At 33.0% G+C, this 22,975-nt stretch overlaps 2 protein-coding genes, 1 long non-coding RNA gene and 1 pseudogene across 3 annotated transcripts; 1 reads left to right on the forward strand and 3 right to left on the reverse strand.

Annotated features, from left to right (window-relative positions):
* The first annotated feature begins 347 nt into the window (after window positions 1–347).
* On the forward strand, window positions 348–3,490 carry LOC146953147 (uncharacterized). Its single transcript, XM_085708037.1, has 2 exons — window positions 348–1,178; window positions 3,087–3,490. Exons 1-2 carry the CDS (start codon window positions 451–453, stop codon window positions 3,151–3,153), a joined length of 795 nt encoding a protein of 264 aa, XP_085564163.1. The 5' UTR covers window positions 348–450; the 3' UTR covers window positions 3,154–3,490.
* A 5,308-nt stretch (window positions 3,491–8,798) lies between these two features.
* LOC146953148 (uncharacterized) lies at window positions 8,799–11,183 on the reverse strand. Its single transcript, XR_015008082.1, has 4 exons — window positions 10,179–11,183; window positions 9,798–10,035; window positions 9,586–9,680; window positions 8,799–9,121 (listed from the first exon to the last, which is right to left on the reverse strand). It is a non-coding gene; the product is annotated as an uncharacterized LOC146953148 (long non-coding RNA).
* Window positions 11,184–11,467: 284 nt separating this feature from the next.
* On the reverse strand, window positions 11,468–14,231 carry LOC146953149 (bifunctional riboflavin biosynthesis protein RIBA 1, chloroplastic-like; annotated as a pseudogene).
* A 1,025-nt stretch (window positions 14,232–15,256) lies between these two features.
* Window positions 15,257–16,609, reverse strand: LOC146953150 (mitochondrial metalloendopeptidase OMA1-like). The gene is made up of 3 exons (XM_085745077.1): window positions 16,069–16,609; window positions 15,825–15,958; window positions 15,257–15,686 (listed from the first exon to the last, which is right to left on the reverse strand). Exons 1-3 carry the CDS (start codon window positions 16,606–16,608, stop codon window positions 15,437–15,439), a joined length of 924 nt encoding a protein of 307 aa, XP_085601203.1. The 5' UTR covers window position 16,609; the 3' UTR covers window positions 15,257–15,436.
* Between the last annotated feature and the right edge of the window lie 6,366 nt (window positions 16,610–22,975).

The following is a 22,975-nucleotide window of genomic DNA, read 5'->3' on the forward strand; positions in this document are numbered from 1 at the left end:
CAAGACAACCTCGAGAAACGGTCATTGGTTACCGCGTTATCTCCTTGTAATTGGATAACAAAAATATTAAAAGAAAGAAAAGACAAAGTAACACGTATTCAATTGAAAAATTATGAAAGACAAAAAATCGAAAATTGAGGAAGGAATTGGACCCATGTGGCATTCTCTCTAGAATCCATAGACTTTTTTGAACGCTCTCTCACTCTCACCAATCACTCATTCTAATTCTTTCTTTTAAAAAACTTAGTCACCAAGAAATTAAAAAAGCTTCATTGTCACCTTTCAATGTGTTGTAGTGGTTGTGAAGATACTATACTATATATTAGAATAAATAATATTAACCCTTCACCCTCTTTCAAAATCTTTCAAAACCTAACACAAAAATCTTACTCATATTAATTTCTCTTCTTGAAAAAAAAAGCATATGTTATAAAATATAATATAACAAAAATGCTTGATCCACGAAGATACCATTACCAACCCACAATTTCTTTTCCAGTTTCTGATGATAGAATACAACAAAAAACTCACATCAACAATAACAAAAACTACAACAATTTTCATCATCATGATCAACATGTTGAAGATGAATCTGGTATGTGTTCACCACCTTTATGGACAACAAAGAGTAAAAGCAACAACTATAGAAGTCTTTCACCTGAATCAAAGACACAAGCCATTGAAAGAGGTCAAAGAGAGTTAATGGAAATGGTGAAGAACATGCCAGAATCAAGCTATGAACTTACTTTGAAAGATCTTGTTGAGGAACATCATGTTGAAGAAAATAACAAGGTAAAAGAGAGGAGTTTGAGCAACAAAAACACACGAAAAAGAGAAGGAATTAGGGCTAGTAGAAATGTGGATAAGAAGAATATTGACAGTGGAGGGCTTTATTTGAAAATGATTTTTCCAATTTCTTTGGGATCATCTAAGAAACATGATAAGAAGAAAGAGTTATTGGTTAGTAATAAAAGTAGTAGTAATTCAAAGGTTTCACCAAGAGCTTCTGTTTCTGATGGACCTGTTAGTAAGGATTGGTGGAAGAAGAAACTGGGGAGTAGTGGTTCAGAATGTGGAGGTGATCAAAGTGATCATAGTGGTGTATCTAGCATGAGTGGTAGCATCAAAAGATATGGTAGTAGCAGAACCAGTAGTTGTAGCAGCAGGAGTAATAGCAGGTATGTTTCTTAATTACCATATAATTATAAGTAATTTTTTTTTTTAATTTTTTATTGAGTTTATATATAAATGTTTGAATGGATATACAAAATCAATTAGCTAATAGCATACTCTATTGTATGTTTTAGATTTTGGCATGGTAATTAAGAAGCATATAAGGAGCAACTTTTTTTTCTTCTTTCTTTCAAACTATGATATTAGTTTCGTTAGACGACAAGAGAATACATTGACTCGTATTCTAGCGAAAGAGACCCCAGCTAGTCATGTTTCGCTGAGTTTGGTCTTTGATTATCAATGATATGAACTGATTTCATATCCCAATAAAATTTAATCACATACTCTTCTTAATATTCTCTGAATTTCACTCGGACGCGACTTTGTGACTAATCCTGGTTGCATCATCAAGATTTTTACATTTTGGATCAGTTTGGATTGGTTTTTCGTACTTAACTACTGACATAAATCATAAACTCTTGTGAGACTCTTTGAGTGAACTTGTAAACAGTTTATGACACGTTTATAAGTTATTTTTAAATTATTTTCATAAACTCTCAAAAAGATAATTTATGGAAATGATTTCCAGCTAATAAACACATTATTTTTAATGGGACTAATTGGCATTGCTTTAACATTGTAGTAGGCCAATGCTGATTGATAAGTGGATGCAAACAACTAAACATGTGACAGAGGTTAAAGCTAGCCTTAAAAGGAAAGACACCACCAAATTGATAAAGTAATAGGAGTATATTGTGGCGTTTCTTTTTAGAACTTTATATAAAGAGAAATGATATTTGTACAACCAATTTTTGACAACTGTTGTGACAACCCTCTCTCTCATACTCACATGTGTTTTTATTCCCTCTCTTCTTCATTCTCTCTCTATTCTTTTTATCCAATAAGAAGAGAGAAAAAGGGGTTGTCACACAAGTTGTACAACAATTGATTGTACAAATATCACTCCTCTTATATAAATCAAGTCAAATTTTCAAGGCGTGCACTTCATGTTGGTCGATAAAGAAAAAGGAGCTACAGTTTTGTTTGTTTGTTTATTAGGTTCTGTTTTGTCTGTGACACTTTTCTGATTAGGTACAAAATGGTTGCTAAAATCTTTCAAAAAAAAAAAAAAATGGTTGCTAATTAATCTAAGAACAAAAATAGAAGTATCTGACAAACCATGAAAAATAACTAAATTTGTGTTAATTGGATTATGCTTTATCAATTAATTCATTTTGAGTAATGACAAACCATGAAAAATAACTAAATTTGTGTTAATTTGATTATGCTTTATCAATTAATTCATTTTGAGTAAAAAAGATTAAAATAAATTCATTTGTCCTTACATGTTATGTTAGTATACAATAGTGAAATAAGGCCACTAAACACCTTTTGAATGATATTTTTCAACACACTTTTTTCTAGTATTCATCAAAATTTACATAGGTTCCATCAAATTTATATGAGATTCATATGATTTAGTAGAATTCATGTGAATTTTAACCCATAAATGAAAAAAGTGTACTTGAAAATTTATGTGTGTGGAGATTGTCTTGTTGGTATGATCTCTAACAAATTCATAATTTAATAAACTTAATTGATTTGGCTTGTAACATTAAGCTCATCAACAATGATATTATGTTTTTAAAAAAAATTAACTATGTTTGTTGCAACTTAATTGATTTGTTTGTTACATCATTGTACACACCGTTTTCTTTTATTTGGATTCCCTTTTTATCATTTTAGTTGATTTGGTGTTTATCCATTTTTTCTCATTTTTTTTCATCAAAATCCTAAGTGTGTGTGTTTGGATGAAGTAAATTTTAAAAAATTTCAGTTTGGTGTGTATTTTCATATGCTTGTGATTGTCGGTTAATAACAATAATCATGATAAATTTTTGGATGCAATGCAGGCATGAAATGAGTACTAGCAGATGTTGGCCTTTCATAAGAAGATCACAAATTCTATCAGAGAAGTAATGGTGGATCAAAAGCTACATATTTGAGCTTCTAGAATTTATGGTGAGAGAAATCTAAATTCAAGTGGTGAGAGAAATCTAAATTCTAGTGATATTGTCCACCACTCAACCAAACACATTCTAAGTGTTGCCACTTTTTTTTTATGAGAATTCTAAGTGTTGCTTTGCTTGTAATGTTTCTGATTCCAAAGTATTTCAAATATACTAAAGTTATTTGGAATTTAGATATGATGAGTAGATAAAAGCAAGTATGCAAATATTGTATTTGGACTATTGTATGAAATATGTATTCATCAAACACCAGATTGAGATGTGATAGTTTATCGTTGCTTCTCTTATCTTATCTACCTAATGTACCCTAAGGCTGTGTTTGGTAACAACAAGAAGCTAGCTTATAGCTTGTTGAATTAGCTTATAAGCTTGTTGGATCAAAATGTGAAGTGTTTGGTAACAAGCTTTTCTCGTGAGCTTATAGCTTTTTTTGAGAAGCAATTTCAAGTAGCTTTTTAGCTTATAGCTTGTAGCTTCTTATAATTTCTTCCAATTTTAACCTTGTTAATTTAATTTTATTATTTTTATATAAAAACAAACCACCCACGTTCCCCACGTATTGCTTACAGCAACCAACTCACAGTTTATATACATATAGTTTTCTATATTATGTTGTTCTCTTTTTTTTATGACCTTCCCTCTAATTCATATAATATTTAGTTTTAAATAAAATAAATGATAAATAAAAATTGAAGCAAGTATAGTTAATTAAAACTCGTCCAAAAATGAAAATTTATCGAATAAAAAAAGTCAATTAAATTCATAAAGCACATTTATTATTATGAAGATGAAAATATTTTGAAATAAATTTAAACATTTAAAAAGAATTACATCAAGTAATTAAAATTGTATATACGATTTATAAAAAAATAAAAATACACAAACATGCCCTTTTACGTCAATTTATATTTATCAGCTCTTCAACAACTAATATTACCAAACACTTTTTATTTTAATAAGCTAACTTTTCAGCTATAAGCTACCAGCTACCAGTCATCAGCTATAAGCTAGCTTATCAGCTATCAGCTAGCTTATAGCTTCTTTTTACCAAACACACCCTAAACAGAATTGACGATACAAATTAATTAATTTAGGGCAAAATTGTCATTTTAGGTGGAATTTGCCGAGTCAACGTGTCTTTTTCAGTTAGTTTGTGCCACATCACTAATCACATCTGCCATCACTAATTAAATAGGATTAGGACCAAAACTAAAATATTAAAATTTATAGTGGTTTATTGAAATGATTAGTAAGTTCCGAGAGAAACTCAAATGACACTTATTTGCAGGACAAATTACATAAATAAGCCTTGAATTTATATATTTTTAAAATATTTGGGCCAACAGATTGGATCAGGCAAGCTAATTAATGGTGGGCACTAATAATTTTCAAGCCTTGGTTGAGTTGAGTCTAAGCCTGTGTAGTTTGAGAATTTCTTTTCTCACCCTGACTTTTTTGTGCTCCATCTGATTTGACCTTGAAGGTGAGAAAAACACAAGAAGGGTTATGTTGTCTTTTTCTGAAAATCTTTTCTAAGTTAAAACATATTAAAGGCAGGAAAAGAAAGCAGCAGAGGAAGAGAAAAATCAACACTTTATCATGGTTCACCGCACAATTCGGAATTACGTTTAGTCCCTTCCCACCTGAGAGATTTTCCCACTATAATCAAACTTGATTACAAAGCACTTAGACACACAGTCTAAGATTTCCTACGTCTCTTTGAGGATTTCCTATAATGCAACATGATTAAGAGTTTACAAAAATTTGTTGTTCTTGTTTACACTTCAAACTCAAATAATTGTAAACTTAATTAAGCACAATACAAACAATTTGTAACTAAAGAGCTTTTCTAAACACTTAAGAAATTCTAAAATGAGAGTTTGTAAAATAAAAAAAAATTCTAAGTTTTTTCATGCTAGAAAATTGATCAGAGTTTTGGCATAGTTGAAAACTTGGAGTTCTATTTCTTTCTTCAAACACTTAATGTCTTTTTATAGGAGATTTGAATAGAGGTCATTGTTTATAAAAGAGTGTCTGTGCATAAAGTTCCCTTGAGAAGTTTTCTTCAGATTTCAAATCATTGCCTCTTAAGGATAATTTTGTTGAACAATACTTCAAAAATCCTTTGCTTATTTGAGATTGATCTGTTGCATCCACTTTGTCTTTCGTAAAAGTCTTTCCGTTTTTGCAACATGTCTTCTTTTAATTCACCAAGGAAAAAATGTACTACTGATCGTGGAGATATCATGGATTGTGACGTTCCTTTGGAAAAAGACAAAACTGATCAGATGATCTTTAGAGCGTTGACCATTGACTTGATCCTTCAAAGCTTTGTATTCATGTCAGAGCTTGGCTACATAACTTGATGCATATTTGATTAGAACTTTGACTTGTTGTTGACCATCTTCATATCACAACTTTGTCATCAGAGCTTGTCTTGAGCATCAGAGTCTCTCTTCTTTGTTTAAAGCAGTGTGTTTCAGGGTCAGATTGTTGACTTCAGAATCATATTTTAATTTTATAGAACTGAACACTTGAACAAACTTCAAGTACCCAATTGCTCTTATATACATTGTAATCATCAAAAACTTAGAGACATTGTTCTGAAACCCATATTTGTTCAGCTGACCATTTTACCCTTAATAGAGTTTTATAATCTGAAGCATATTTGATATTTTTTCAAATTATAAAATTCAAACTGCATTTACCGTTTTGATCAGTTCGACTTAATTTATTAAAATGGCATAATTTAAAATGGCATAATTTAAAATTGACAACAAAATTTAATAATTCAACACAATTTGTTAATTGACCAGAATACATTTGCATTAACATAATGTTATATAATACAAAATGTTTAGAAACTGAAGCTAAATTTGTAGTTCAAGAAAATGGTGGGGGAAGGTTCGTCATCCATCTCACACACCCTCTGAAAAATTTGGGAACAAAAGATTGGGGAAGAGGAGAAGGTTGAAACTGATATGAACAATCCATAATTCAAAACGATATGGAATACAAGATATATATAAACAACCCCCTTTGACCATTCATACTAACCCTACAAGATGACATGAAGATCTATGTTGACCTTTTGTATGAAAAACCAATAGTGAAACCATGACATCTTGGCCGCCCCAAAATAGTAAAGATGAGAATGGAAGAAGATAAGTTTTGAAATGAAGTATATGAAAGCAATGAAGGGTATTTATAGGTAGATATTTTGTATGATATAGAGAGATAATTTTCTATGGCTTCTTGGAAATCTGTTGGCCTTGGGGGGTCTTTTGTCTTATCCATCATGTTAAGCATGTGAAGACGCACCTTTCAGGGTTCAATCATAGTACTTAACATGCAACATTACTAGGTTAGGACATCATTATCCTTCCATCCAGGGAGAGGTTGATTTGTGGCCTATGACAACAGTCCTAGATAGATCTTTGCGCATCTTATGCTTTTCCAAGATCTGGTTCAGTTCAAACAAACTTTCTTCTTCTTATCTCCTTTTGGTACTTAGTGATTTAACTCACATTAAGAAAACATTTCCATTCTTATCTCTTTTTAGTCTCAAGGAATTCGGCACTAAAAATAAAAGTGATCAAGTTTTACATTCAAAGAGTATTGTTAACATAGTTTGTTTAAAAGAAGCCTGAAGCTATATCTCTTGAAATCATAAGCAAATATAATCAAAACCTCATCACGCCTAATCCACTAAAATGGGTTTAGCTTATGAAGAGTTTAACCACAAAAAAGAAGATGGAAGAAGACATAAATGAAAAAATGAATAAGTTAAATTAATAGATAAAGAAGAGTTATGAATAGATTACACTCCAATAAGGAAAGAGGTGAGCTTTAAGCATGACTAAACTGATCCAAACTCTAATTCACTAAGAACTAGCATGCATGCTCATCTATGAAGATGAGATCGAGTGAGAACTCTAGTGGCTACTAACCCTAACTAGAAATCGACCATTCATTTAACTAGCAAATTTTGGACCATTGGTACTGTCTTATTGTTGTCCTTTTATAGTATAAGACCAACCACTACAAGTTGTACCCTTTAGTCATTTCCTAAACGAGGTGTACTTATCTTATAGTGTGAGTACATATCATATTCCTTTATTCCTCATACTGTAATGGTTGGATCCATCTCATTGAACTTAGCCCTTAAGCAATGATAAACATTGGCCTCATGAGTTCGAACAATTGTAGGACCATTCTGGATGATACAGAGTGATACATCTTCAGACATCTTTCCTAGTGTTGTATCTTCATACATTGCCAGGCTCCTTTTCCACATTGTATCTTCTTGTATCTCCAGAGCAAATCCTTAACATGTTCCATAAACCATCCATAAAGAGCATTACTAGTTCAAAAGGATTGAAAACTAATTAGAAACCATAAATTTCAAAATAGTCACTAATTAAACACTACATGCCATGCAATCACTTAATTTGTCATAGAATGTGAGAGATAAGTGCAATTTAATAAACTGTAAAATTTTCAGTCATCACCAACAAAAAGAAATAAGAACACCCCACAAACACCCAGAGAAGAGAAGAGAAAAGAAAAGGAAACCACCACATAAAATAAAAATAACCCCCAGTAACTGAAGAAAAAGGTAAGGGTACCTCACACTCGCAAAAACACCGCCTAGAAACCCACCATAAAAAAAAAAACTAACTTTTAGGGAAGATGGACCAAGCCTACTATCTCAAGAGCATTGACGTAGAATTTATAAAAAATCTAGGACCTCGCTCAAGCCTACTATCCCACCACCCATTCCTAATCCGAAAAAGGATGACTAGAGTGCCTTCAAAAAACCAGTACCTAGAGGTATACTACCAATTTCTTTACATCTATTATCCTTCCAGAGAACACCATCTCATTGCGAACAGACCAGATAGACCAAACCACAGAATTCCAAATCAACATTTCTATCATAAAGATTGTTGTTGGTGTCATTAAAAAAAAGAATTTAGATTATATATTTTCTTATATTATTGGTGTCATTGAAATAGATAATCATGGTTAGTTTGGTTTGTTATCACTTGAAAGTAACAAACATTTATATTTTTAGTTTTAATCAAAATCAAAATTTCATAAAATAAAAAAAAATCAGTGTTCATAATTTTCAAACTTTAGCACAATAAAAGAGCAGCGTGTAAAATGATTTTTTGTGGGTCAAATGCTTGTTGATAGGGTTTATTTTTCACAACTCACTACAAGAAATTTTCCATTTAGCAACGGCAGAAACCGTTGGTAAAAGTCCAAAAAACCGTTGGTATAGGTCATAAAACTTATACCAACGCCCACTTGCTGCCGTCTAGGATACTATGCTTATACCAACGGCAGAAGTGCCGTCCCAATAGCTTATACCAACGGATAACTAGCTTGTTGCTAAAAATTTCAGAGTTATAGCAATGGCATTTTACACCTGTTTAATTGCTTTAGCCAACCTGTATATCCGTTGGTATATGACCAGACTGCCCGTTGCTATAAGTCTTTTTTTTTTTTACAAATAAATATTTTTGTCTAAACCAAATATTTTTTAATAACAAAAGTTTTACTCTGTTTTATTATATGCACCACACAATATTTAAAGCAAAATAAAAGAAAATTTCAATTATATTGTCAAATTAACAAGTCTTACAAACATGTGAAACTAAAATCTTACAAACTAACAAAGCTACATGGTACCAAACTCTTATCCTTATAGAATTAACTTAATACAACCTATTTATGACTTAAGCTCGGATTTCTATTAACGATTTAAGCATATCCTCTTAAGGAACTGGAACGGAGAATGTTATCAACACAGTCGTTGAATCATATTTGAAGCCGGCACACACTTCAGCGGATGCTGCAAGGAAGTAAACTTCAAACTTGTCACTGCCTCTCACCTTAACAAATTCACTCGTCTGCAACATGGGAGAGAGAGAATTATTAGAATCCAACAAAAAACACACAACACAAAGCCTACATCCTACGATAACAAAACACAACAAGGAGAAAAATACACTCAATCCTAAAAGAAATCTCAGTAACAAAAAAACACCTATGACATGTAAAAGTAGGTTTAACATTTTTCCCACTATCATCTCGGTCATATTTTAATATCAATATTAACTCAGCATAAAAATCACAATCAGAATGACAAAAATCAAAATCTCCAAATAACAATTATTAAAAAGCTAAAAAGAGAATTAGGAAAAATAACTTGGTCTATTGTATCCTTAGCACCTAATTTCATAGCAATCACAAATACATATTTCAGTGGTTGGCAAAATATCATACTACCAACAACTTCAGTGTATTAAAAGTTCAACTCCCCACAAAAAAAAATGCTAATTAGTACCTCGGATGATAATGGTACAGGAAGTACCTTGCAAGGTCTGAAGAGGAAGTGGCTTTCTCTTAGTAAAAATTCACATGTAGTGCTTGAAACTTAGTAGTTTTATTTTTCAAGGAACTTTCAAACTGCAGTCATGTAATCAAAAAAGAAGAATTAAACAAGTTTTCTTCAACACATATTTCCCTTCCTGCTAATGACTCAGTTAACAACATCATTCATAAACCAATTTGTATTTTAAATACCTCTTTGGAGATGATATTCAGGTGAAAACTTCTCTTTGGACGGTGATGGTGATGGATCATAGAAGATCTGCCAAATAACATGAAGAAGCATTGACACGAAACTGCAACATAAGATTGACAAGACCTTCATTAGCTGTATAATGGAATTCTCTTATACCACGCTCGATTCAATGTGCTTTCCATTCTTATTCTTTTGAAATTTAGCATTCTCTTAATGCCTATCAGCCTAGTAGCAAACCTGCAATAATAATTTCAATTTCAGACATATCAATTGCTAAGGAGCAAAATGCAGCCCCTAAACACAAACACAACACCCCAACAGGAATCAAAACCAAACACACAACACAAAAAGAAAGCAATAAAGAAACTATAACATCTGACCTCTGGCATATGTGAACCAATTATAAGTAATGCTTTGGAAGAAGTGACATGCAACTGAACAGAGCCTTCAAATGACATAGTGTTCCAGGAACCACAGAATGTCTTGACTAATGACACAAGTTTAGTCGATCCTTCTAAGGACTTATTTTTCTCCAACTCTGACTCAAAGCACTTCATTAAAAATTTGATCATGGCAACGTATGTGCTTGAAGGAAAAAGAAGGTGCTGGTCTCTAACTTCAGATCAAAAGAAACTTCAAAGTTAAATCACCTCAGAAACCTAATAGTGCTAAAAGCACAACTCAAAGTTTTCAAACATTATCCAACGAATGAAGTTCAGAGATAATCACTATGAGATAAAGTAATTATCTACAACATAAAAAAAATGCATTACAGGGTGAAGATACACTTTTACTAATAAAAAAAGTAATAAATTAGTGTCACTAATACCCAAGCAAATAGCGTAATAATCACAGTGAAGTCAAATAGTGTAATAATCACTAATAAATTAGTTATACTCTTAAGGATTTGTGTAATCTAAATAAATTCCTAAAACTTAATTCCTATCATGATACAAAACACGAAAAACATCAACTTGTTATTTTCCATACAATTTCTTCTCCTAGTAGTATGTATAACTTTATATAACTAATGAAGAGACATTTTTCCCTTATGACTTTCATAACTTTAAATAACTCTGGAAACAAAACAACATATCAGTCACTATTATGACAATTAACATAATTTCCTAACTTCAGCAACAAGCAAACATACAAAACCAAATGTATAAATTAATGTGATTCAAACGCCCCCAATAATTATTCAGCATATGCAATCAATCAAAAAACATGCAAAATTCCAGATAAATAAAACCATCAAAAAGTCATACAAATATAAAAAAAATATATGCATAAATTTGAAACAATTTAAGCTCACCAGTTCCAGAAGCACGTGCGGTCAAGAATCTCATATTCTCACCTGAAATTTCTTCAAGAATCTCTTCAAATTAGCAGGGGTTTAAAAGTATAAGTTTTTTGTAACAAAAGAATAGTATAAGTTTTTTGTAACAAAAGAATAGAGATTTTGGGGTTTTTACAGTACCTTTTGAACTTGAAATATAAAAAAAACACACACACACATAGCTCTTTTAACTTTCATCAGTAATAGATGCATCAAACCTTTTATGTTTAGGAATAATGCTAAACATAATGGAAGAGCTATTTGATGATTTGCAAGATTTTTTAACCAAAAAAGACTAGGAAAGGTACAATCATTCATACATAGTAGAGCTACAGAACAATGTGAATCTTTCTATCATGTATTATACAGACCACTGACATGAGTTATTGTAGCAAAAATAATGAAGAAACTTGGTAGATTATATTCCAACAAGCAAGGTAATACAATGAACCGCTGTAACAGACACCAAAGAAAGACAAGAAAACCTGAAAAATGTATTGGTAATGGCCTTATCTATAATGATTGGCACTATAAGTTTCTGAATGAAGTGTAATTTAGTAGTGCCTGCTTGAAGAAAACCAGGCAAATAAATTACACAAATCAATACAAAAATAGAATTAATTTACTGTCACTTTTTTGATTCATCTGTAGTGTTGATTTCTACTTCCTCTTTTGTTGTGTATGATATATGTAGGTAATAGGTAAAAAGAAGACTTGGTCAAAAGCCAGCAACAACATTTGATTCTTCAACAATATTGGTTTTACCATTGCCGTTGTTAAGTTCCATGCCATAGACGTGGCCCATTTTCACACGTTTGGTCTCCAAGTATCTCTTGTTCTCGGAGGTGATAAGAGTTAACAATGGGATCCTACCAGAAACAGTCAAACCATAGCCTTTGAGGCCAACATATTTTGTTGGATTGTTTGTCATCAACTTCATAGATTTAACGCCTAGATCCCTCATTATCTGAAAAAGTAATAGCATTTCAAGTTGTAAGCCATGCCTGTGATAACTTTCCATAACAACAGTGATCACCATGTATTTAAACAGTTAAAATTCTATGATGAGCATAAATATTACGAGTAAATGAGCATTTCAGTCATTGAAACTGTAAGGGTCGGTCTCAGGCTCTAAAATTTGCAAAATAACAATTTAGTCCATTTAATTGAACAATGTGAATTTAGTCATTCGGCCAAAATATCTCTTTAATAAACATGCATCAAAAGTAATGAAAGATCTACATATTAACTTTAATAGTATCTTGCTGCGTCAAAACAAACATAGAACCTCTCAAAATGTTATTGTAAAAAAAATCCTTTATGGAACCATTGAGCAATTCTAATATATTACCTGTGCGCCTATGCTATATTCCTTAGAGTCAACAGGCAATCCCAACTCCTCATTGGCTTCTACGGTATCGCGTCCATCATCCTGTAGGTTATAAGCACGGAGCTTGTGGCCCAATCCAATACCCCTTCCTTCATGTTCGCGTAGATATACAAGTACTCCCCTACCGGCAGCCTCAATCTGTTCCATTGCAAGTGCAAGCTGATTTCCACAATCACATCTGGCAGATCCAAATATGTCTCCAGTTAGACATTATGAGTGTAGCCTCACAAGAACATCTTCTCCATCTCCAATGTCACCATGTCAAATTACAAATAGTCAAAACCTTGTCAAAAACCCATCACTAAGTGTTGCAAAATATAGGTAGTTGCACGGAAACTGTATTATATACACAAGAAATTCTCACCTTAACCTTTGCAATATGCTCAATCCCGTCTAACAGAGACTTATAACAGTATGATGTGAATGGCCCCCACATTGTAGGTATTCTTGCAGCAGAAGAACGTTCCACTAATTGATCTCTCTTTCTTCTATATCTGCAATACCAATAAGTTTTAATCTCCTTGTTATGACCAAATAAGCAACAAGAAGTATCCCAGACAGCAAAAACCTTGAAAAACGAGACTTATAAAGAACACAAAATCACATAAAGAACACAACAATGAATTTGACTACCCTGTATCCGGTCTACCTTCCTAGTCAGTGCTTCTATATATGAATGTTCGTCATTCGTACTTAAACCGCATAAGTCAGGACTCTACCATTTTCCTACAGTGGGAGCTACCCCAATTTTCGCTCTAATGACTTGATTCCTGATTATGTCTTGTCTTGTGTGACAACTCATTCAATGCAACGTTCTCACCTCATCTCTGGAATACTGAACTTACTATTTTGTTGGTTCTCTGCTATCCAACATACAGTCTCATACAACACTGTAGGAAGAAGGAACCGATGGAAGTAGCAATAGATTTGGAATGAATCTATTCTGAAATCAAGAACCGGTTCAAGTATGAGAGATTAAAGGGTTATGAGAAGAAATCTAGAATAGATCTGAATCTGGAATCGATTGAAGATTTGTGAGAAGAAACCCCAAATCGATTTGGATTGAAGGGTTACGGGAAGGGGTTGAGCGATTGAGTTCAGGGAAGGAGTTCAAGGAATCAATCTGGAATCTGAGAAGATTTCAATCTGGAATCTGAGAAGATTTTGGGTGAGGAACGGTTCTGGAGTTTTTGTGGTTTGAGAGAAAGAAAAAGGTGAAAAAAATTAGAAGAGAGTGAAAAATTGAGCACGGATTGTTTAAAGTTTTGGAGGTATTGAAATATATTGGGGCGCGTTTTACCCAAGACCCTATACCAATGGCAGGCTTGCAATTTCGGTCCCAATATGCTATCTATACCAACACATTTCTTTACGGTCACTAAAGGTGACCGTTGCTATATGGCAAAGAATTATGCTATATGGTACGACAACTTTGTCGCACCGTTTGCACGAATAGCTTTAGCCCGTGTATATACTCATACATCATGCTGTTTTTCAATTATTTAACAAAAGTAAATTAAAATATTGATTTTTGACATAGGTAAAATAAATATTTAACTATCTTTTTTATTTTTTTCACAATATGAATTGTGTTGTCTTTGTTATGGATTTACTATAAAATATTCTCCACCAACCGCTTCCACCGATTCTCCATATAGTTTGCAGTGGTGCTCCTGCAACAATAACAGCCAGGAGACTTGGCATGTACGGTGTGTGTATCACACAAAACATCATAGTCATTTTATTTTTCTGCTATCAAAAGGCAAGTGCAGTAACCAAAAACCAAAACTTAATATTAAAGTGATAAGGACTATTATCATTTAAATTAATGGAGAATAAGAAAGAGAAAGATGTCTGGAATTGAACTTTAAGAAAGAGAGAAATTGAAGAAGAAACAAGGAATCGTGCAAATTGTGCGACAAATGTTGTCGTACCATAAATCATTTTCCTATGGCAAATTTCTTATAGTGACTCCTCTAGATCAAATTAGTTTTACGAGACGACTAATCACAAAAGTATAACAACATTTTTTTAATAGAAAAAAAAACATTGAAACTCACAAGTACAAGTAGAGAGGTTGGGGTTTGAACCATTGGTCACGACATCCGTCTTAATAGTTTTGATATTTTTGTCGGTTGAGTTAAGACTAGTAGAACTTTTTTTAACAACATTCTAATTAGTTGTATTAATAAATGTCATTAGTTTAGCCTTCTTGTAATCTAAGTTGTATTTAACTTCATGGTAGAGAGTCAACCACATACATAAAATTAATGTTGACATGTTTGGATGATATTGATTGGAATTGATTTTGTATTTATGATTAATTCCTTTTTTTTTGCTTTTGCACCGGTTTCCGACCCACCAAAGGTGGACGACTAATCCAGCTCGTGCGTAGAGGCATGTTTACTGGTCAATCATTGTTCCCCCTGAGAATCGAACCCGGTATTCCCCGAATATGTCCTTGGAAGGAGCTCCTTGCCACTGGAGCCCAAGCAACTTGGTTGTATTTATGATTAATTCTAACTTAACTATCATTTATAGATTTTGACTCTAATAAGTATGATTCTGTATATTCAAATTTATTGTACAATTAATTTTTAGGTGAATGTATTCAATCATAAATCACTTCACATTCAACTCATTTTTAACTAAAATCAATTTTTTTTTTTTACAAAGAACCAATGGATCACACAATGTATTGGTACAATGCAATAAAGAAAACAAACATAGAAGTGCAATGGTTTTTTTCATAGGCCAAGTTCCTCAGAGACTGAAACAAACATATAAGTTAATTGCAAATATAGGTGAAATTAAAATAAATTTGAAAATAAAAACCTTTCCTAAAAATTTCAACTGCATGCACTTTGTAGTTTGTATAGCTGACAAATGTGTTTTCCTGAAGAATGAAATCATTCAACCCCAAGCCTGCCTCTTGCATCTTTATACAAAATAAGAGCTTCCTGCATTATCTCAGGTCGAGCAACTGTTTTGGCTCTTTCTCTACCTGATGGATGGCTTACTAAAAACCTTGCAAGCATAGGAAATTTTACAGGCGCGTCAAACATTGCCAACTTCTCATAGTATTTAGGAGCTTGCCGGGGATCATAACCAGCTGCTGCCATTAGTAGAAGCCCAATGTAATCCGCTTCAAATTCAAACCTGCAAATTGTGAATAAATATTCCTAGTAAGGTGCAACTCAAAATAAACCAAAGAAGGCATGACATTAATAATGAACAAATAAAGAACTAAACGGTAAATCAATGGATTAGAAAAGAGAGATAATGAATTAATCTTACCGATGATCAATCCAATTGCTCACTGTTTCGCAAAAATCAACGGGGACAAATAGATTAAGCACACAGTGTATCATAGAAATCAACTTGACCTTTGTACACCCTTCACAACCATGCCGAGCCATAATATGCGCAATCTAATGAACGAGAAAACCAATATTATTTTTCAACAACAAAAAAAGAGTCAAGATTCACAATGCAACCGCAACTGCAACAAAGAGTTATACAAAGGAAGATTGTCAATTACCTCGTGTGCAAGCATAGTTGCTAACTCTACATCACTTGAATGAAGCTCAATGAAAGCAGCAGATGCAATAATCTTCCCTCCCGGGAAAACTAAACCAGGAAAATCAGTAACATCAACACCGGTCACGATGAAAATCTCCCAATTCAATCCATCCAAATGAGACAAAGAAGGCGGTAGCTTTCGGGTCATACGCAACCAAACACGACGCAAAAAGCCATATTGAGAAATATCCTCAGAAATAGACCTCATTTTATTGATCTCTGTATGCATTGCACCAATAATATTTTCGGCAATCCTTGTAACCCTAACAACATGTGAATGTGTTGAAGCCAATATCTTCCCTTGAAACTCTTGTTTCCACTCTTCAACCATTGTCTGACCAGCAATCCTCTCGATGGAAGCTTTTGTTGGATCAATGTAACGCGTTCTATTGATGTAAGGAATAGTTTCAGCGTTTTGTAAGCGGAATACAATGCGTCGAGATATTGCAGCTGAAGCAAACGAAGCAGCAGCGAGAGTAAAATATTTGAGCTTTTCCATTGTTGTATGAAGAGTAACCAGAAGCCATATTGTTAATGGTAAATCTCATTTCATATGTAAAAGTAAGTAATTATTTCATATAATTAAACAGATAAAGTATGTGAGCCTACATCAATCTAGTTATAATAACAGTCCATGATTCCAAATAAACCAGCAAACAAATCCAATGGATTCTGACGATTAGAATATAATTTTACCTATTCAAAAGGAACTACATAACAGTATACTATCATTGATAGAACTCCCAAAAACAATGCCAACACTAACCTCGAGCTTCGAAAAGAGTTTAATTTATAATACATAGAAAAACAAACATGAACACTAATCCCGAGCATCAAAAAGCAATTGGTGTCCGACACCATATTACATACTCCCTCCGTTTCAAAATGAGTGTCGCTTTAGCCAAAAAAATTTGTTTCAAAATGAGTGTCGCTTTCAGTTTCCAATGCAATAATAACTTTTTCTTTTCAATTGTACCCTCCAATTAATACTCTGTACACTACTTCCAAAGTATTACTTTTAAAACTAACCAATAGTTAATAAGGATAATTTGGTAAAATAATCATTCTCTTTCCCTTAATCATTGCATTTCTTAATATGTGTGTAAACACCTAAAACGACACTCATTTTGAAATGGAGGGAGTATATGGTATAGATACAATTTCGTTTTTGAATTCGTTTTTTCTTTGTCTCCAAGTCACATCGATTGTTATAAATGTATTTTTATACAGTGTCAAATTTTAGATATTCAGATAACATCACTCATTGAAAATCACTCTAAACAAATCCAGTTATAAATGATGAAATCTGAAAAGTGATGAAATTGTTACCTGAAAACCCCTAAATTTCCTTTAGCTTTGTGTGGTGATTGAGAAGAGAATGAGGAGAAGAAGGGTAGTGACGAGCAAGGTTATCAAAATCGGGACTTTACTTCAAGTCGAAGGGGAGTAGCAAAATCGGGACTCTTAAAATCGCAATCAAAATCGAAGGATTTTACTCAAGGACTTTTGTAGAATCGATATAGGATAGTAAAGTCGGGACTCGTAAAATCGCAATCAAAATCGAGGATTCTACCAAAACAAAAATAATGCTAAATATATGTTGATTGAAGGAAAGGATGATGGATTGAAGGAAGGAGGCAATCTAGTTAGATTTAGTTCATTTTGAACTAGATGAAAAGTGAACAATCCCGTGTAACTATTGAGGAAGTGTGGGGGAAGTGAAAGAATGAAAATGTTTGGCCTTTAGGGTATTTATAGAACCGGCAATGGATTTAAATTGAGTCAATTTACGAACCGGATTTAAAATTGATCCTTATAAAAAAAAAATGAACAAAATCCTTCAAAATCCATCAAAATCCTGCGATTTTGAACGATGTCATACCCCAATTTTTGACCTAAAATTATATAGTGGGAGTGTATCTTTAATTAATGGGGGTACATAATTGTGTGAATGAAGTAAGCACTAGAAAAATATTATTTGAAAATGATAAATTAAATAATTAATTTGGTCATTATTAAATAGTGCTTTCTTGGTCCCCAAGTTTTGCTAAATTATTTTAGAACGCAATCTAGAATATTTTGGAACACAATCTGAAATATTTTGGTAGGCAATCTAATAAATTTTAGTGCTTGCTTGATCTGAAATATATTTTGATACTCAATAATATATATTTATGTAATGAATATCATATTTATATTCTGAATAATATATTTTTGTACTCAATATGATATATTTTGGTACACAATTGGGATTTTTTGTACTAGATGAATTACTTGTTCCCAAAGTTTCTTACTTATTAGTTGTGAATTTTCTCTATAAATAGAGAGCTCACACAATGTATTCTGGACCCCAAATTTTACAGTTGATGCTTCCTGTGCTTTTCCTCTCTTCTCCCTCCTTCGACTTGTGTTGACTTTCTTCTTTTTCTACTCCTTTCTGTCCCTTTCGGTTTCAAGGTATTTTTTTTTATTTTGCTCTTCTGTTATACAAAAAATGCAAAAAGTTAGATCAGGTTAAGAGATTTTGTGGTGATCCAACCTCACTACAAAATTCTCATGCTTTAGTTTTAGGTTTTATTTATCATTCAAAATAACAAAATACACTCAAAATAACAAAAACATTCAAATAACAAAAGTCGCAAAAATATTTTCATAATAAACCTTGATTATCAATCAAGTGATCGTTCTTTTTTTTTATTTTCTTTCTTAATCTAATTTCAAATCAATTTTAATTCTACTTCAAGTCTATTCTCTTTCAATATAAAAAATACAAACCAATTCTTATTTGCCACTTGACTTTTTTATTTTAAAACTTTTTTCAAAACTAATAAAAAAACACAAAACCAATCAAACGTCAATTTCTACCATGAACTACGTGGTTTTGATCCCTCACGTGTACGTAGGAAAAGGACACTCGTCCTTCCAAATCAATAAAAAATGTAAATAAAAAACTTTTTTTTTTCTTTTATTTAATCTCCACTTTAATTCCTTCTTTTAAAAGCAAGCAAGTTTAAGCACAAAAAGTTAGATAAATTCAAGAGGTTCTTGTAGAGTGCTACAAACATAAAGGGTGCTAATACCTTCCCTTTATGTAACCAACCCTCGTACCCTTAATCTTTAAAAATGTGGTATTTGAACCTTTTTCCACTTTCTTTTGAAAAAATTAAATGTTCAATCGTGAAATAAATTAGTGAGTCAAACACTAATCAAATAGCCTTGACCTCCGAAAAATGACGCGACAAACGGATTTCACGATTTTGTACGATTTTGATAGGATTTTGCCTGTTTTTGGGACTTTGCTATGGATTTGAGTCGTTGAAGCTACACAAAGTCGCAAAAACCAAGATTTTGGGACTTAAGTCGCGTTTTTGATAACAACGGAGAAGAGTGTGAGAGTAAGAATGAAACAAAAAACCAACTAGCTAACGTTGTTTCAATAGGAAAAAAAAAACATTCCAACAATTTGGAATGAGACAGGTGGCACAGAAAAGCACCAAAAGCGTTCTTCTTCTATCTGTCTCCATTCTCCCCACACACCACACACCAGAAAATATATTACGTGCATTTTTCTCTTTCTTAAACTTGTTTTTTATTTTTTTGTTTACATTTTTCCCCATTTCTCACTGACTTTAATACAAGAAATTATCGTGTGGTCACAACCACAAATATAATTGGTTTAGCACACATATTTGATATAGCAAATCATTGTTGTTTTACAAATTTAAGTAAGCTAGACATTTGGAGTTTAATTGTTGTTTAGACACACATACAAATGGAAATAAGTAAAAAGAGAAAAAAAAAATCAATTAACTGTTATTATTGTTGAAAACATTGGTTAATGTGTATTATTGTATGTCACTACAAGAAACATTACATTTTGCCAGGGATTTTGAAAGGGTCATGAAACCCCTGGGAAATATCCCACGACCTAAGCCAAGGAAAATCCCTGGGAAATGGACATTGGAGAATCTGGGACCACATACATTTTGACAGGGGTTAACCCCTCACAAATAACCACACGCCCTGGCTTAATTTGAGCGGGAAAATGGATTCAAATTGGCTGACAGGAACAGCAGTTGCAGGAGGTGTACAGAGCAAAAAACCAGGGCTTATAACACGGCCTGCCGCTCGCATAGCTTAAAGCAGCAAAGAATCTCTGCATTTGGCAGTTAGTTGTCTAGTCAACTGCACAAAAGCTGCACAAATCTGACATGACAGGGGTAAACCCCTCGGTTTTGCCGTGGCATTTTTTCTGCCTATATATTCCTCTATCGTGTGTGTAACGCCCCATTTTTATTCTAATATTTTAGTAGATGTGTGAGTATTTTTTATATGATTTTATTTGTTAAATAGATGATTTTATGTGAAATATGTGTTTTGGGTGATTTTATGTGATATATGGTGTGATGCTATTTTATTATATGATTTAGGGAGTTGTATATTATTTAAATGAATATGGCATTATTATTTGTGGAAATATTAGGAGAAATAAAAATAGGAGTAAAATATTAATATTTTGGTTAATGGGAGTTAATTAGTAATTATGTGAAATTAAGGGAGTTGGGTGAGAAAAGAAAAGAGTTATATTTTTGGGAGTAAAAGAAAGAAACGTGAGAACAGAAACATTTTTCACGTACAATTGAGAAACAACTGGTTTTGGAGAGAAAGAGGAGAAGAACCAAGAAAAAGCTAGGAGAAGAGCTAGGAAGAGAGAATTCAACCGTTTTTGCTGTAGAATTTGTTGAGATAAGGTAAGGGTGGGATTCCTTTCAATAATCTTGATATATAATTTGAAAATTGATGAATTTGTTGTTCTTGGTTTTTAGGGTTTGAGAAGTTATGTTAGATGATGAATTATGTTGTTGAATTACATAATTGTATGTTGTTTTGCTCCCTATGTTGTATACTAAACCTGTAAACATGTTTGTAAACCAATTTGGGTGATTAAGGGATCAAAGCTAGGATTTTTGGGGTGAAACTATGTCGAAATCGCAATTTTTTTGAAATCTGAAGCAGGACGCGAAAGCGTCGCATTAGCGTCCAGAAAGCGTCCACACCTTGTAGCTGCCCAGAAATTTTTGTGGAGGACGCGAAAGCGTCCATTTGGCGCGAAAGCGTCCTACCTTTTGTTGAGGACGCGAAAGCGTCCCATTAGCGTGCAGAAAGCGTCCTCATCCTGAGTTACGACATTTTGGATGCGAAAGCGTGCTTTGCTCGCGAAAGCGTCTTGTCCCTTTTCGTAGAGGACGCGAAAGCGTCCTTCTGTCGCGAAAGCGTCCCTGGTCCTGTACTGCCATTTTCTGAATCTTGTTTCGTGCACTAGGAGTCTATTCTAATCATTTTAATAGGTTCCCTTGATTTATTAAGTCATGTTTATGAAGTGAATATTATTATTGAAGGTTGTACTATATGAGATATATGTGTAAACACTTTTGTATAATAAAAGTTGTTGTTCCATTGTTGAAAATTATTGTGTCGTTGAGTCATAGTAAATTATGCACATTGTCGTTGTCGTAGATGTTGTTGTAGTTGTTGTGATGATAAATGATTATTGATGATGATGTCTTGATGATGATGTTTTGATGATGATGTTGTTTATGATTGATGATGATAATAGTATGATCCTAAATGATTATTAATACTGATGTTTATGATGTCTGAAGTGGTTAAATATATGATGATAATTGATTATGAGTAATATTATGATGTTTTATGACAATTATGTTGATGTAATTCATTCCTTAAATGATGTTAATGCATTCTATTATGCTATCTTGATTCCATTTTGTCGTTGACGTTGTTGTATCACCTGATGTCGAAGTTGGGGAGTGTGTCATAATTATTTATGCACATATGTTGTTGTTGTAGTCGTTGTTGAAGTTGTATGTTGATATACACAAGTTGAGTCCATTTGCATACTCACATCTGTTGGGGGCTCATGCCCTGGAATGTTTATCATTCAACCGTTGGGGGCTTATGCCCTGGAATGTTTATCATTCATCTGTTGGGGGCTTATGCCCTGGGATGCTTTAACCATCCAATTTGTTGGGGGCTTATGCCCTGGAATGCTTAGCATTCAACGCGCGTAGATTGGTACCACATGCATGATGCATTACTTGTTGTCATTGTCGCATTGTCGAGTTGTTGTTGTCGTTGTCGCATTGTCGAGTTGTTGTTGTCGTTGTGGCATTGTCGAGTTGTTGTCGTTGCCGCATTTTTGAGTTGTCGGTGTCGTTGTGGATAACGTTGTTGTTGTTGTTGTTGTTGCTGTACTTTTGTTGCTGAAAATAATTATGTTGTTGCTTATGTATTTATTTATATACTTTATTAATGATGTATGTTGTGATATGTTGTTGTTTTCATTAATTCGATGAATTATATATTATTATTATTGGATAAGTTTCTCACCCCTTCTGCTTGAAAATGTTGCCCTTCGTATGGGTAACTTGCAGGTAATGATGGCTTGTAGGTTTGGTCGGCTCAAGTGTCTAGGGCTTTGATACATATTAGGATGGGGATTCGTCGCGAATGTTTTCGTTTTCTTCATTTCTTTTATGTATCATATTTTTGGTAAAAGACTTAATAATGGAGTTTATCGTTGTTGAAAATAATGTTGATCACGTTGAGGCCTTTGTGCCAAGATTTTCCTTTATGTTGGATTTGGTTGAAACTGTATTTTCTAAAGAATTATTCCGCTGCATGTTTTGGAGATATTTTAAATATTGGTTTAAATAAATAGCTATTTTCTATTTATGAAATTTTGAAAAGCAGTGTGACACTCCATTGTGTTGTTTACTCCGATCATTTTAATTAATATTAAGTTGTTGGGAGAACGGGGTGTTACAATTGGTATCAGAGCAGGTCGG

The sequence above is a fragment of the Medicago sativa genome, chromosome 1 (assembly GCF_051527215.1).
Source record: "Medicago sativa cultivar Bolivia chromosome 1, Bolivia_mono, whole genome shotgun sequence".
Classification (NCBI taxonomy): Eukaryota; Viridiplantae; Streptophyta; class Magnoliopsida; order Fabales; family Fabaceae; genus Medicago; species Medicago sativa.

What these genes read in the sequence shown, in the direction of transcription:
- LOC146953147 (XM_085708037.1), top strand. Translation starts at nt 451, where the DNA reads ATGCTTGATCCACGAAGATACCATTACCAACCCACAATTTCTTTTCCA. An exon ending in AGCAGCAGGAGTAATAGCAG is followed by an intron (nt 1,179 to 3,086) that starts GTATGTTTCTTA and finishes GATGCAATGCAG; the next exon opens with GCATGAAATGAGTACTAGCA.
- LOC146953150 (XM_085745077.1), bottom strand. Translation starts at nt 16,608, where the DNA reads ATGGAAAAGCTCAAATATTTTACTCTCGCTGCTGCTTCGTTTGCTTCA. An exon ending in CAACTATGCTTGCACACGAG is followed by an intron (nt 15,959 to 16,068) that starts GTAATTGACAAT and finishes CTCGTTCATTAG; the next exon opens with ATTGCGCATATTATGGCTCG. An exon ending in AGCAATTGGATTGATCATCG is followed by an intron (nt 15,687 to 15,824) that starts GTAAGATTAATT and finishes CACAATTTGCAG; the next exon opens with GTTTGAATTTGAAGCGGATT.